We start from the raw sequence: 16,161 nt of genomic DNA on the forward strand, positions 1-16,161 counted from the left end.
GCCCCCAAGATGTGGCACAGCGTCGGGCTGACCCTGCTAGTGTTCGTGGCCACGCTGCTGATCGTGCTGCTGCTGATGGTGTGCGGTGAGTGAGGAGTCGCGCGGGGCAGTTACACTCCGCGGTACACACGCCGGCTTGCGTCTGGTCGACTGGCTTGTTTTGTCTGGTTTAAAAGAAAAAATGAAGGCCTGGGTGGGCAAGTGTCTTCAAATCATCTGTTTTTCACTTACCTCTCGGGAGTGAGCCCTGATCCACGACAGGCCCGCTGTCATCCAGGAGAGGGAAGAACAGCATCCAGGGCTGGGCATCTTGACTCGGGCTTAAAGCAGGTCCTGCTTCACCGGCAGGATGGTCATTCTTACCGCAGTCTGCTTAGATTTTAACCTTGGCCTGTATCCGAAGGTGAAGTGATTTGATTACTCCTTTTTCTTTTTTGACACGTTCTGACTCTGATGATAAAGCGAGGTTTCAGTACCTTCGTTTAACCAGGGGCAGGGACAGAGTTGGGTTTGAAACACGTGTGAAATTTTTTGTTTCCTTGGAGTTCAGGCTTAAACTAAATTCCAAGCAGAAATGTTGAGACGCGGCAGGACTTAGAAACACCGGCTATATTAAACTTCCAGGGTCAGGTAACCTAACTCTTAGTTCTGTAATAATGGTGCTGTTTTGTTTGGTGTGATTTTTTTTTTCCTTAATGGAACGAGAGGACGTGAAACTTTTTTCTCAAGGTAATATTAGCGCGATTGTAGTTTTTTTTTTAACGCACAGTAACTGATAACCACAGCTCTCTTAGCCAAGTGGCTGAGCAGTTGTGAAAATTTGGTAAGTGTTTAGAACCAGATGTCAGTGAGTATTTTTTGATAATTACACTATTGAAGTAGGGGTTCAGGTTGATGCAGTAATTGGTCAGTATTCAAAATACTATAGGGCTTATTCATTGCATGATTAATGTACTATATGCTCAGTATCAGCCATGTTTGGAGACACTCGTGCATATACATGTATAGACATATATTTGTATTTATACACTAGTATGTATATTTTTAATTTTCTTGCTTTTATACGTGCATAGACATGTATATATATTTGTATTTATATACCTGTATGTATATTTTTAATTTTCTTGCTTTTACTAAGGCACTAGAGTTAAAGCTTCTAACTTACAGCCTTTCTTTTCTGATGATAAAACAATTGGAAAGCCTTTCTCAGTTTCCTGCTTGTGATGTCAGGATTTTGGGCTAATTGTAGGTGTTTAAGATCCTTGAAGTAAGGAAAACCAGATCTATGTGATTTGTTTGGATGTGAGGAAGGAGGTAAACATATGCTTTCTTTTCTAACTTGAAGAAGCAAGCTACCTGGAGATAGGAATGTAACATGTAAACCATGTAACAACACCTTAGATAGAATATTTGCCAAACTTGCCTTTGGGGCCTCAAAATTCCGAATTGCTGCATACATTAGACTTGCTCTCTCCGCTCCCAATAGCTATTTGACTTAAATTTTACTCATTTTTCTAAAAGTACCCTGCCTTTGGTTTCAGAAAACATTATAGAATGAGAGGTGAACTCTGGTAAGTAAAAGAATGCCTTATTTTGATTGAGATGGTCAAGACTAATAGCTCTAAGAAGTAATCCAAGCACTTTTTTGTTGGGAGAGTGAATGATGTGATAGCTTCATGTTTTGACTAGGAGGGGCCTGGGGCTTAGGAAGAGGCGGGAAGGATCCCACCAAATTTGAGAGAGAAACTAGGGTGTTGTATTAGTGTGCTAGGCCTTTCGTAACGATGTACGGCAGACGTGTAACAGCAGAAATTTATTTCCTTGTAGCCTGGAGGCTAGAAGTTGAAGATCGTTGTGTCAGCAGGGTTGATTTCCTCTGAGGCTTCTCTCCTTGGCTTGTAGATGGCGGTCTTCTCCGGGACTTTCATCTGTGTGTGTCCATGTCCTAATCTTATGTAATAAGGACACCAGTCATATTGGATTAGGGCCCCACCCTTATAAATTCATTTACCCTTAAATAGCCTTTTAAAGGCCTTGTCTCCAAATATAGTTACATTGGGGATTAAAAATTGATGACACGGGTCTGCCCCAAGAAACTCATAACCTAGTTTATTTTAGAACTCTGACCGACTCTTTCACATAGTGAATTATGATTTTCAAATTTCAGGTTCCTTAGGGAGGTCTACCTTCTCCTGTCTCTGTTGATTGTACTTTCTTGCTTTTCATTCATTCTAAAAATATTTTCCACTCCCACTGTTCATTGAAACTGCCCTTGTCAAGGTTCATAACAAATGGCTTCCATATTACCAAGTCCATGGTCCCTTATGAGTTGTAATTGTATTGATACGTAACCTCTCATACTCATTCTATACAGGTGAGCATTCCTTCCATGAAGCGTTTCTCTTGGCTTTTGTACACTATACTTTCATGGTGTTCTTCCTACCATAGTGGTTAATTGTTTATCTTTTCCTGGCTTCTCATCCGCTAGAATTTAACTTTTTTTGATCACAGTCTATGATAGGAAATAAATTTTCATTGCTCCCAGTACATTTGTAAGTATATATAGATAAATTACATATATCAGTTAGTTATATCCACATCTATCTACCCATTATCTCTCTTGTCTCTGAAATAAAAATTTTACAGACTAGTACTTGCCATTACTGCATGAGATGCATGCTATTTTCTATTGTATTTTTATGTTACATTACGTTATAATACAAATAGATAGTATTTCTATTTTCACCTTCCTTCTGTTCTCTTACTCATCTTACCCAGTTCTAAAGATTTAAATAGTAACTGTAACTGATGACTAAAATTAAATCTACAGCTCTTATTCTTCTCCTGCACCCCAGGTTCATGCATCAAACTTTTATTCTCAATATCTCCACTTGAGGATCTAATAACCATCTCAAACTAAACACATCTAAAACAGAACTTTTGATTTCTACCATCTGTTTCTCCCTCCCTCCTCACATGTTGTCAGCAGCCAAGGACTTGGGTGTCATCCTTGGTTTTGCCCTTTCCTTTCCTTATAAATATCAGCTCCATCTGGAAGTCGCGTCAGTTTTGTCTTTTTTTCTTCTAGTTTTATTGAGATGTAATTGACATACAGCACTGTATAAATTTAAGGTGTATAACATTATAATTTGATTTACATACATCATGAAATGATTATCATAGTAAGTTTAGTGAACATCCATCATTTCATATAGATACAAGATTAAAGAAACAGAAAAAAAATTTTTTTCTTCCGGTGATGAGAACTCTCAGGACTTACTTTCTTAACAACTTTCATATAGAACATACAGCAGTGTTACTTTTATTTATCTTGTTGTACATTACATCCCTAGTACTTACTTTCCTTATAACTGGACGTTTGTATGGTCATCCAATCCCACCCCTCCTCCATCAACCACAAATCTGATCTCATTTTCTTGAGTTTGTTTGTTTTTAAGTATAATTGACCTACCACACTGTTAGTTCCTGTTACGGGACATAGTGGTTTGATATTTCTATACATTTCAAAGTGATTACCGTGAAAGTCTAGTTACGTCTGTCACCGTACAAAGATATTATGTAAATATTTTTTAATAGATTTATTTTTGTTTATAGTTTTTTTATAGATTTATTTTTATTTATTTATTATTTTTGGCTGTGTTGGGTCTTCGTTGCACGCGGGCTTTCTCTAGTTGTGGTGAGCGGGGGCTACTCTTCATTGTGGTGCACGGGCTTATTATCACAGTGGCTTCTCTTGTTGCGGAGCACGGGCTCTAGGTGCACGGGCTTCAGTAGTTGTGGCATGTGGGCTCAGTAGTTGTGGCTCATGGGCTTTAGAGCACAGGCTCAGTAGTTGTGGCGCATGGGCTTAGTTGCTCTGCGGCATGTGGTATCTTCCCAGACCAGGGCTCGAACCTGTGTCCCCTGCATTGGCAGGCGGATTCTTAACCACTGTGCCACCAGGGAAGCCCTATTACATAAATCTTGATGTTATTCCCCACTCTGTACATTTCATACCTGTGACTCATTTATTTTGCAACTGAAGTTTGTACCTCTTAATCTCCCTTACATATTCCCTACCCTTCCCTCCACTTCCTCCCCTATGGCAACCACCTGTTTGTTCTCTGTATCTATGACTCTGTTTCTGTTTAGTTATGTTTGTTCACTTGTTTTGTTTTTTAAATTCCATGTGTAAGTGAAATCATGGAGTATTTTTCTTTCTCTTTCTGACTTACTGCACTAGCACAATACCCTCTAGATCCATCCAGGTTGTCGCAAATGGCAAGATTTCATTCTTTTTTATGGCTGAGTAATATTCCATTGTATACATATACTTCATCGTCTTTATCCATTTCCATTTGCATGGAATACCTTTTTCCATCTCCTCAGTCTATGTTTGTCAGTTTTGTCTGTGGTGGTTTGAATCTGCAGATGTGGAACACATGGATACGGAGGGCTGACTGTATTTTATGTGTTTGTTTCTCCCAGTTAGGGCGTAAGCTCAGTGAAGACAGGGACCTTCTTTGGCTTGTTCACCGCTCTATTCCTGGATCCTAGAGAGTAGAAGCATGTAGAAGGCCCTCATACATTTGAAGAAGAAATGAAGACAGATTCCTCAATATAAATTATTAAATTTCTATTACAAATACAGTCTTAAATGTGGTACAAACCAAGGCTGTCTCAAGGTGGATAACCCTTGTATTACTCAATAAAATACACTTAATGAACTGTTATGTTCAGGTGCTGTGATGGAGGTCATGAGTGTCCAAAAATTAATAAAGCATAATCCCTAGTATACTTTCTTAACTGTTTGGTAGAATTAATTTAGGCCAGGACTTTGGGGAAACCTTTTAACTGCAATTCAGTATCTTTCATTTGGGCTAATATTAGGCTATTCCAGTTACTTGTTTCTTCTTGAGTGAGCTTTTGTAGTAGTTTGTGTCTTTCAAGCACTATGTCTATTTAATCTGAATTAATGTTCTCTCATTATCGTTTAATATCTGTAGGATCTGTGGTGATGTCTTCTCTTTCATTCTTGATATTGTTTATTTGTGTTCTTTTCTCTTGTTTATCACTCTGGCTAGAGGTTTATAAATTTTATTGATCTCAAAGAATCTGGTTTTTGGTTTTATTGATTTTTTTAATTTCTTGTTCATATTTTATTTCATTGACTTATGCTTATATCTTTAGTTTCTTCTACTTATTTTGATTTTAGTTTGCACTTCTTCTAGTTTCTTATGGTGGAAGCTTAGATTATTGATTTTAGACCCTTCTTATTAAAAAAAATAGCTATTTGATGATATAAATTTCTTTCCAGGTATTACTTTTGATTTTTTTAAAACAACTTTATTTGGTTCAAAATATTTTTTAGTTTCACTTGTGATTTCTCCTTTGAACCATGACTTATTTAGGACATTTTCCCCCCATACATCATTTTCTAGTTTAATTTTGTTATGGTGAGAAAAGTGTATCAAGTTTAGGAAGGTTTACACTTAATGAGACGAATTAATGGTCTGTTTTGGTGGATGTTCTGCCTATACTTGAAAAGAATGTTTATTCTGCTGTTATTGAGTGGAATGTTCTGTACATGTCAGGTCAACTTGGTTGATAACATTGTTCAATATCAATGTTGTCAATAACATCGTCCAGCAGGTCTTTTTATCAGCTACTCTGTTACATAGTAGAAATCTTAAGAGCTCTGAAATGGATCAATTGGTGAAAGTCATTAACCACTTAAATTTATGGTACTTTTGGTGTGTGTTGGGGTTGGAGGATGGAAGTTGAATGGTTTGTTTGGACTACCTACTCTGTGCCAGATACTCTTCTAAGACATAGAGGACATAGTGGAAACCATAGATAAACCATAAATTTTCTTTCCTTAAGAAACTCATGTCTTGGGGGGATGACAGTTAGTTATTAAGACAATGAAGGATGGAAGTGAGCATGAAATGCTAAAGCAGCCACCCAAGAGAGTACTCTACTGAAGAGATAGTACAGTAGAAAGACGTGAAAATTATGTGTTCATGATGCTTAAAAAGCTCAGTGGCAGTGGTAGTAACCTCTTGTCTGTGGAGTTTGCCCTGGAGAGGAAGAGATTGGAGCCTAAGAGATGGTAACAATGGATAACATTTGATGAGTGTTTATTATGTGCGGGCATTCTTTTTAGGTTCCACACATTAATTCTTTTTATTACCACATTGACTCTGAAAGTGGGTGCTGTTGTCTCTATTTTATAGATGAGGAAACTGAGGCACATAGAGGTTAACTTGCCCAAATTTCGAGTGAGCTGTTGAGTTAGGATTCATGGCCAAGCAGTGTGGCTCCAGTGTGCCTCTGGGTTATAAGAAGTTGTGGTGGTAATCCAGCTGACAGATAATAAGGATTTGACGTAGGATAGAGAATGGCACTAGGAATATAACGAAGGAAACAGATGGGAGAGGGTTTATTAAGGTAGAATCTATAGCACTGAAGTAAAGCAGGGTAGGGCTGAAATACGCTCTTTCCCACCTGAGAGATGGGGAAAGGATACAACACCCATTACAGAAATGTGAACATCCGGAGAAGGAGCTGTTGAACGAGTGTACTTTTTAAAGATGTCTTCAAGCCAGAGGTAGAGATTCCTTCCTGGGGTTTAAGAAAGGTAGAAAGTATGGATGAAAAATTTGGTCATCCTCTATAATAGGGGTAATATTTGGATCTATGGGAGTGTTGTGATCACTGGAAGGAGAGGAAAATGAAAAGAGGAGAGGTTTTAAAGGGAACTTTAAATCTGTCTTCCATTTACTGGGTAACAGGGTTTTGGGTGTGGAGGTATTTCGGTTCCACGTTGTGTTGGGTCAGCGATGGTTTCTCCGGGGGCTTGTCTGCTGGGGCCGCCCAGTGTGTCTTTACAGAAGGATGTGCAGTAGAGGGAGCTTGGTGGGAAGGGTTGGAGAGCATGATTCTGTTTTCACTTTGCCTGTGTCTTGGCCTTGGACATATTACTTAGCAGTGAACCTTAGCTGCCTTCTGTGTAAAGGGAAAATAAGGTTATAGGATTGAAGGTGGAAAAGAGCTTTATACAAATCAAGATCGGTATTGAGCCAGTCAGTTAACCACTTGGATGTCATCGTGAGGTGGGATTCACTCCACGGGAGGAATGATTCCACAAAGAGAAGAATTTTTTGTTCTACTGCACCTGGGCTTTTTGAACTAAAAAGATCTTGGGTAGGAAATCATATTCTCATTCCCTAATTAGTGTTTTGTGTTTTAGCCATACTTTCACTATGAAAATATGAGAAATTTGATACACTTATTGAATTCATTGCTGTTTTGCCGAGCTAGCCCTTTTCAATGGTTATGAGTCACTTTGAGCCTTTGATTTCTTATCTAGAAAATGGGGATAATGATTCCTAGTCTCACTAGTTCAGAGGGCTAATGAGAGGATTAAATGAGATGTCGAATGTAAAGCATTTCATGAACTGAGAACTCTGTGATTACTACTGTCCCCTGGCTTTGTGGTGTGTTGACAGTGATGGTCCGTCGTTCAAGTTCATCTGCCATTGCTACCCTTCTGCTGCCAGCACATTTATCTTGCATAGAAAAACAATATACGGTATGTTTCATGAGATCCGTCCTGTGAACTAATGCTTAGTTACTGGCACACACAAGTTGAGTGCTTATTTGCTTATCCCAGGACACACACCCTGTTGCCAGCCAGTTTTTCTGACTCACAGACTTGCCTTTTAAACTATGAAAAACTGCAATACTTGTTTTAACAATTAGTGTAAGTTTTTGACTAAGTACATATAATTGTGGACAGTCCTTCTCCCTGCCCCCTCCACCCCCTCTTTTCTGCTATTCCTCTGTCCCTCCCTCCCATTTTTCTCTTACAATCTCAGGATAAGGTATAAGACCCACGCCCCACAGAATAAGAGTAGGTAGGGAGTTTCTCGTGTCTGCATATCAGGTTTGGGTGGGAGGAATTGTAGGAGCTGAACTTTTTTTTTTTTTCCGGTACGCGGGCCTCTCACTGTTGTGGCCTCTCACGTTGCGGAGCACAGGCTCCGGACGCGCAGGCTCAGCGGCCATGGCTCACGGGCCCAGCCGCTCCGTGGCATGTGGGATCCTCCCGGACCAGGGCACGAACCCGTGTCCCCTGCATCGGCAGGCGGACTCTCAACCACTGCGCCACCAGGGAAGCCCGATCATTTGATTTTTGACAAAGGTACCAAGACAATTTAATGGAGGGAAGAACAATCTTTTCAACAAAGAGTTCTGGAACAGCTTGGTATCCACATGCAAGAGGATTAATTTGGATCTCTCTCTCTCACCAAAGTTAACCAAAATCGATCAAAGACCTAGTGTAACAGCTAAAACTAAAACTCTTAGAAGCATGCATAGGCATACATCTTCATAATTTTGGGTTAGTCAGCGGTTCCCTAGATAAGACACCAAAAGCACAAGCAACAAAAGAAAACAAGATAAATTGGATTTCCTCAAAGAATAAATGATAAATTAGGCTCCATCATAATTAAAAACTATTGTACTTCAAAGAACATTGTCAAGACAGTGAAAAGACAGCCCACAGAATGGGAAAAAAATGTTTTGCAGATCATATATCTGTTAAGCGTCTGGTATCAAGAATATATAAAGAACTCTTACAACTTAAAGAGACAACCTGATTAAAAAGTAGGCAGAGGAATTTAATAGACATTTCTCCAAAGAAGATTTACAGATTGCCAATAAACACAAAAAAATGATGTTTAACATATTTAGTCATTAGGGAAATGTCATAATAAAAGCCACAATGATAAACCACTTCACACCCACTAGGATGACTGTAATAAAAAAGGCGGGCAATGAAAAGTCTTGGTGAGGATGTAGAGAAGTTGAGAACCTCTTACCATGCTGATGGGAGTGTAAAATGGCACAGCTGCTTTGGACAAGACTAGCAATTTCACAAATGGTTACACATAAGTTACCATATGACGCAGCAATTCTACCCCTAGGTATAGTGGACCATTGAACAACATGGGTTTGAACTGTGTGGGTCCACTTAACATGCGGATTTCTTTCACTAAAGACACACTGCAGTCCACTACATGATCTGAGGCTGAATCCTTGGATGTGGAACTGTGGATATGGAGGGTGGATTGTAAAGTTTCAGGTGGATTTTCAGCTGTGGGGAGGGTCTAACCCCTGTCTTGTTCGAAGGTCTGTTGTATACCCAAGAGAAATGAAAACACGTCAGTGCAAAAACTTGTGCAGTTGGTCATTGCAGCCAAAAAGTGGAAACTGCCCGGGTCTGTTAATTGGTAAATGGTTAAAACTAAATGTGATGTGTCTTTACAATGGAATATTGTTCAACAATAAAAAGGACTAATGTGATACATGCAACAACGTGTTTGATGAACCTTGAAAATATATGCCAAGTGTAAGAAGCCAGGCACACGAGACCACGTACTGTGATTCCGTCTGTATGCCACGCTCCGAATACACAAATCCAGAGACAGGAGAGTACATTAATGGTTCCCAGGGGCTGGGGACGGAGGAACTGGGGAGGGGACTGCTAATGGGTATGGGGTTTCTTTGGGGGTCGATGAAAATGTTTTGGAGTTTGATAACGGTGATGGCGGCACAACCTTGTTAATATGCTAAAAACCATTGACTTGTACATTTTAAAATGGTGAATTTTATGATAGGTGAACTGTATCTCAATAAAAAAGATAATCAACAACAAAGGAGAAGTCACCCCAGATCCCACTGCCCAGGGACAGCCACAGCTCCTGTCATTGAGCAGTTTACCAAATGTGGACTCGGTGCTAGGCACCTAAGCCCTTTATTTATTTATTCCTCACAGTGGCTTTATCAGTCTTCTGTCAGGCCTGGGCCCCCTGACCCCTCCAGTGCTCTTCCCTCTACCTCGCTGTGCCTATTTTTACAAAGAATTTTGAGTGAAGAGAGAGCTTGCTGATTTGGAGTATCGTTAAAATACTGTCTTACAGAGTTAGGTGCTTTCCTCACACAGTTGACTAAAATATATTTGTGGTGTGGTTCAGTTAGCACTCAGCACTCAAGCTTAAAGGAAGTCAAAAACTTGAGAAAAGGGTTAAATCTCTGAAGTTACGTTTTTAGTACCAAGGATTTTATGTTCATCTTTCCCCCCAGAGATTATAAGAAAGAAACAAGTAAAATTAGAAACTTCCTTAAGTGGCCATTCATCTCGGCCTTTGTAATGCTGGGGTAGAAAAGCTGGTTGGATTTTGTTTCCATAAAATGCTAGTCATCAGAATATGCTATGGTCCATTGCTTTTCTATGAAACTAGAGAGTTTTAAAGTAGAAGGCATCGAGAATACACGCTAGCATGGAAAACTGTTAGCAGTGGTTAGTTTTGTTTATGAAGTACTCTTTAACATTTCAGGGCAACCAGTCATGGCTTCAGGAGTTTTATCTCCTGTGTTCTCCTTTATTGACTGTTAGTTCTATATTAGTGGACGTCTAAAACTTAAAACTCCTTGCAAAAACAAGCAAAACTTGGTTAGTAATTTTTTTTTTTTTTTAGGAGAGTTATTCAGACTTTTTAATGGCTTTGACATGAAAACACTGTATTTTTTAAAATCTTGAATTTAAGATACTGGTACTCTGGCTTTTCATCTTGCATTGTGTAATTAAAGAAAATTTATTAATTTTCTGTGAAAGTTTATTATTTCTAGAAACTTCCTGAATAGTTTGGTCCTGAGAAGTTTTTACCAAAGTGCAGGTGATTTAGTAAATCCTGCCATTTACTGTCTTGCTTTCTGATTGAAGCACACTTGTTTTTAGTAAATACTGGCATTGGGGTGCGAATGTCCAGGTAAATAGCGAGGTGTATTCTTTCTTCCCCAGAAAAATGCTCTCAAAAAGTTGAGTTTAATACAATAAACACTCTACTTAGATATCATAATCTCATTATAAATTTGATGTAGATGGACCAAGCTTGAATTCTCAATTCCATAAAGGCAGAAACTGTTTTTGCCATTCTGTAGAATCCCAGAGTTTATCTTTATGCCGTGTCCATAGTAAATGCTTGATAAATGTTTGTTATATAAATTGTAATCACATATACGTTTAAATTACACATACTATTTCGTAACACACACACCCCACACACAATTAACTGAAATGTTCCCAACTGATAATACTGTGTGTCATAATTTCTCTTAATGTTTTTATCTCTCTTTAGGTTGGTATTTTGTTTGGCATCTTTTTTTATCAAAATTCAAGTTTCTTCGGGAACTGGTGGGAGACACAGGATCTCAGGAGGGAGATCATGAACCTTCAGGGTCTGAAACAGAAGAAGATGCTTCATCATCTCCACACAGGATCAGATCTGCTCGCCAAAGGAGGGTACCTGTTGATGAAGGCCACTGACCTGAGCCGTGGTCCTCTGATAGTGAATGACAAAGGACACTGGGAGTCTCTCTCTGTAATGACTTGGCTTTGCAATCTGCTAAAAGATTGAAGAACATTCATTCTTGGATCTTAAGTCCAATTCAAAAAAAGATTTACATGTAAGCCATATGAAAATAAAGGGAATTACAACCAAATTGGACCATTGCAGATTTCATCATAAAGATAATTTTTGCTTATATACTTCTACATATATACTTATTCTTTGACTCTTGGGCTTATCTTCTTGCACTGGTGTTAATCTGGTAAATATTACAGGCTTGAAAAACCATATTTTATTAATATTAGTTCTATGTTGTACTTTTTTTCCCCCCACATTATACCTTGTCTGAAATCGGGATGCATTTTATGATTACTGTCAAGCAGGCAGTAGTCATGGTGCAATTATCCTCGCCTGTGCCTGTGTGGACTTAAGGTTTGTCCTGTTGTTGGTATCAAATGTGTCAGGTTTAATTGGCTTTTAAAAATGTCTTCAAAAAGATTACACTATGATTCGGCATTGAAACGAAAAGTTATCGTGTATGCAGAAAAGCATGGAAACAGAGCAGCAGGGCGTACGTTCGATATTAGTGAAGCAAATATCCGTCGCTGGAGGAATGACCGAAATTCCATATTTTCTTGTAAAGCAACAACAAAATGCTTTACGGGACCTAAGAAAGGAAGATACCCACAAGTAGACGAAGCTGTGCTACATTTTGTCAGTGAGACACGTGCAAAAGGACTGCCTGTCACACGCCAGGCGATGCAGCTGAAGGCAGGAGAAATTGCCAAAACCCTTGGAATAGATGAAACAAAATTCAAAGCAACAAGAGGCTGGTGTGATCGATTCATGCATCGAGCAGGACTGTCGTTAAGGCGTCAAACATCATTTTGTCCAGCGCTTCCTGCTGATATTAAACCGCAGGCAGTGCTGGAGTGCTGTATTAAGAGATGCTGCATTCCCGGCACTCTTGATGATGCCAAGGGTGCTGTGGTCTGGGAGAATGCAGACACCGATGGCTGTGATTTGAGTGATTCAGAGGAGTTAGACTCAAGACTATGAAGTTATAGTCATAACTTAACCAACTTATTTCATCATATACTTTCTTTACGTATGCACAAGATTGACGCGATAAAGATCTGTTTAACTCTAAAAGCTGTTTGAGTAAATTAAAAAAGTAGACGTTCTACAGGATACACAAGCGTTGTGTCATAGTTTAATTGCCTATGTGTTTTCTTAGTGATACATGTGGTGCGTCTTACAACTGATGGCATCTTAGGTTAGGAAAAAAAGTAGTCTGTAAAGTTATTTTTCTTTCTAGGATAGCAATTATTTATTGGGGACCTTAATTCTGACTCTTAGAATGTTGTTAAAATAGTTATCCTCTGTGAGATACATTTTGGAGCACCCTATTCAAGATCTTAGACTAGTAACTTGGGAATCTAGGCCCTATCCTCTACTTTAGGAAGAGTAGGATTAGTTACTCCTTTTGTATGGGAGGACTTCATGCTCAAGGCATGTGTTGTGGAGAAAATACTTCTTCACAAACAGCAATTCAGTGACAAGACCTCAGAGGTACTGGGTATTGAGGAAAAAATAGAGAGTGGGTGAAAATGCCTGCTTTACTGTAAAATGATTCTTGCCAGGTTCCCACGTTTGTCTTCACTGAACTTTGGACTGCCTGTTGCCTGGGGAAGGGAGATGTGGATTAAAGAACCTTCCTGTTTAGTGCTGCCTGCTTTATACAAGCATGAAATGCGAAGCCAAGTTATTTTATTAATCCAAGTTCTTTTTACGTTTTAAACCTTTGTTTCTCAAGAACTAGTCATTACAGAATATCACCTCTATTTTATGATGGTGTGTAATTTTGTTTGATACCTCATACTTCATGCTGATAGTTTCGTTTGTTTATTAACAGTTCATCTGCTCTGCCCTAAGGTGGTGAACACCTCTGCTGTCATTGTAGCCCTTTGGATGTACTAAAAGGGAATTTACAGAGTATAACTTTACTTTTAAGTATTTGCTAAGGAGAGGTCCCTAGCAGCTGAGAGTGGGGCACAGTCTTTGTCTTTATTTCCTTAGTGGATGCAGTTTTCTGTTTTTATGTGACTATATTGATCAACAGAACAGTGACACAAGTTTCAAGCATTAATTTGAATGCTTCATACTAGCTAAATATCACATTAAAATGCTCATCAGTTAGAAAGAACGTTAATGCTTCTTGGTGCTGGGAGGATATTTGAATTAGATCTTTTGCAGTCTGATATTTGGAGCTGTGGATTCCGCTTTGTAGTGGGTACCTTAGGTTTAGGTAATGGTTGCTGACACACTTTAAGTAGCTGGTAATCTTCCTCTTGTGTCAGTATTAAGAATGATGGCCGATATAACCCCTAAAATCTGCAAGGGTCATCCACAAATTAATCCCTGAAAGATGTACATGTTGGTATTATTTATTAATATTTATGCTTTTATGGATGTCTTTTTAACATAGAATTGTGTGAAATGTTCTGCTTAACTTGCTTGGGAAATATAACCAAAGCATATTAATAGCTCACACTCTACCGTGTTTTAACTCTTAGGAAAGTGAAGTCACTGCTGCCAATATGAGAATTCTACAAACGAATTCCTTTGTTTAAAACGTTTTTCCCCCCCAGTACACTCGCCATAGTACATATTTCTAAGGCCACTGAGAGAGGCAGGAGAAATAGTTGTTAACACAGAATTATTTGTGTGATATAGTGTTTTTGTTCTTTTTCCTGTTTTAGTGCTTTTGTAGCTGAACTTATAGAACTCATTGTAAGTGCATTTTCAGTTTCTTAGTAGGAGACGGAGTAGCCTGTGGTCAGTTTTAAAGTTTAGAGGGTCCTGAGCATTAAAGACACAAGTATTAGTCTTTTTTGAATCCTCACAAACAGTGATGGCGAACAAGGACGTCATCGTTTGAGGATTAATTCTAAAATGAGGATTCTGGTGGGTGCTTTTCCTTCCCAACCAGCCATTTCCAAATCTTTTTCTTCTTTTGCTTCTGAAACTTTTGTGAAGATTGCCTGTATCAAATTTATTGGTAGCATTGCTCTGATTTCAAGGCCAAAAAACGCTAAGTATTTGTGTGACATTGTTAAATAAGGTTTTTAATATTTACATAAAGCTAAAAATAGAATTCATCCAGTGGATTTTTGTAGTGATGTTTTCATGGTGGAAACATAAATACGTCATTTTGTGGTGGATAGCCAATTTATAGACATGCTGACCCATTTCTTCAGGTGTTATCAGATTTAAAAACAACTTCGAACTGTTATTTTGCTGAAAGTTGGGAATATGTTAAGTAACGGATTCACAAAATAGGGCATTTTAAACCAAACTGTGTTGAAAGGTTTGAAAGTAGTGCATTTTTACTTTTAAGAGCAACAGTTTTTGAAATTACTTTAAGTCAACAATGCAGTATTTTTTAAAGTCAGTTTTTCTTAAAAGGTATGTTTTAATGTGACATGTAACCAATGTAACTTTAGCTTTTGACTGGTAAACTTCAAGTGCTTTTATATTTCAGGTTGACTTTAAAAAGCCAATGAGCAGTACTCAGAGGTTATGGATCCTTAAGCAATTAATGGAATAGTATTTTGTTATGGAGTCTAGGATTATTGTCTGCCTTTAAAGTATTCTATAGTTTTTAACTTAAAGCATAAAGAGTAACATTTTATCTTATATTAATTTAAAAAGTTGCATTTTGCATTTGTTACTATACATGTGTCGCCTGTTTTATGACCAGTGTTTACCCCTCTAAGTCAGTTCTATGCATAACCATTCACCAAATACTGCTGCTCTGGTTTCTTAGAGGAAACATTCTGTGCTATGCTATGATGTATTGTCATCTTGCTGCTTGACAAATAAGTTTATAAGGAATTAGAACTGTGTGTGTTAATAGTACCTTTGTATAACGAGATGTAAAATTAGAGATGAGGCTGTGTAAACGATTATTCACTGTTTTAGAACTGGTCAACACTATATCTAAAGCTTCTGTGGTTTGTATGATGCTTCACTTTACACAGAATAAATTAAAATGAAAACAAAAGTTGTGTTTGTTTCATTGATAAAGAATAAGAAGCGTGAAGGGTACCTTGGACATGAGGGATTGGAAACCAGCCACTTTTACCAGTGGTTCACCCTTCACCTCCTTTGTCAAACTCTAAACATCTATAAGAATTAAGACAACATCTCAGTAGTATTCCTAGTGCCATGAAAGTAACTGACTTGGAACCTAAGGGCACATAGCATTAGAGCTCATTTACACTTCAAGTTTAGCCTTTTTCCTTCTCACGCTTTATCCAGTACCTTCAAGATTGTTTTGCAAATCTGTTTACCATAGATCATGTCTCACATTTTGTTAGTATTAACCACCAGGAAGACTGAGTGAGGGAATGGACCAAAGCCAAGTGAAAAGATGGAGGGATGCCTTGGAACCCATTTGCAATAGGAAACCATGAATTGCAGTGGCTGAGTGCCAAGTACTGATTTTTCTTCTGCAGTGCTCGGCTGCCAAGAATGTAGAATGGAAAAAGTGGACCGTGTCAGGGTCAGGCTTTGTCAGGTAGGAGTGTCCAAAGGGCACGGTCACTTGAGATTGCCGGAGACTGGCCGTGGGGTTTGGGCTGGGTTGCGAGAGAAGTCGGATCAGTAAGGCACTGATAAATGGGGCAAATGGAAAGGGATAGAGACTGAAGATAATAAAATGCATGTGCCGTAATGTATATAG

General features: G+C 38.6%; 1 protein-coding gene across 1 annotated transcript; it reads left to right on the top strand.

Annotated features, from left to right (window-relative positions):
- Positions 1 to 6: 6 nt before the first annotated feature.
- Positions 7 to 15,475, top strand: SMIM13 (small integral membrane protein 13). Its single transcript, XM_027128363.1, has 2 exons — positions 7 to 85; positions 11,205 to 15,475. Exons 1-2 carry the CDS (start codon positions 10 to 12, stop codon positions 11,390 to 11,392), a joined length of 264 nt encoding a protein of 87 aa, XP_026984164.1. The 5' UTR covers positions 7 to 9; the 3' UTR covers positions 11,393 to 15,475.
- Positions 15,476 to 16,161: the final 686 nt, after the last annotated feature.

The sequence above is a fragment of the Aethalodelphis obliquidens genome, unplaced genomic scaffold, assembly GCF_003676395.1.
Source record: "Aethalodelphis obliquidens isolate GAN/ISIS:26980383/991018 unplaced genomic scaffold, ASM367639v1 scaffold34, whole genome shotgun sequence".
NCBI lineage: Eukaryota > Metazoa > Chordata > Mammalia > Artiodactyla > Delphinidae > Aethalodelphis > Aethalodelphis obliquidens.

Coding starts and splice junctions, on each gene's coding strand:
- SMIM13 (XM_027128363.1), top strand. CDS start 10: ATGTGGCACAGCGTCGGGCTGACCCTGCTAGTGTTCGTGGCCACGCTG. Junction 86..11,204: donor GCTGCTGCTGATGGTGTGCG/GTGAGTGAGGAG, acceptor ATCTCTCTTTAG/GTTGGTATTTTGTTTGGCAT.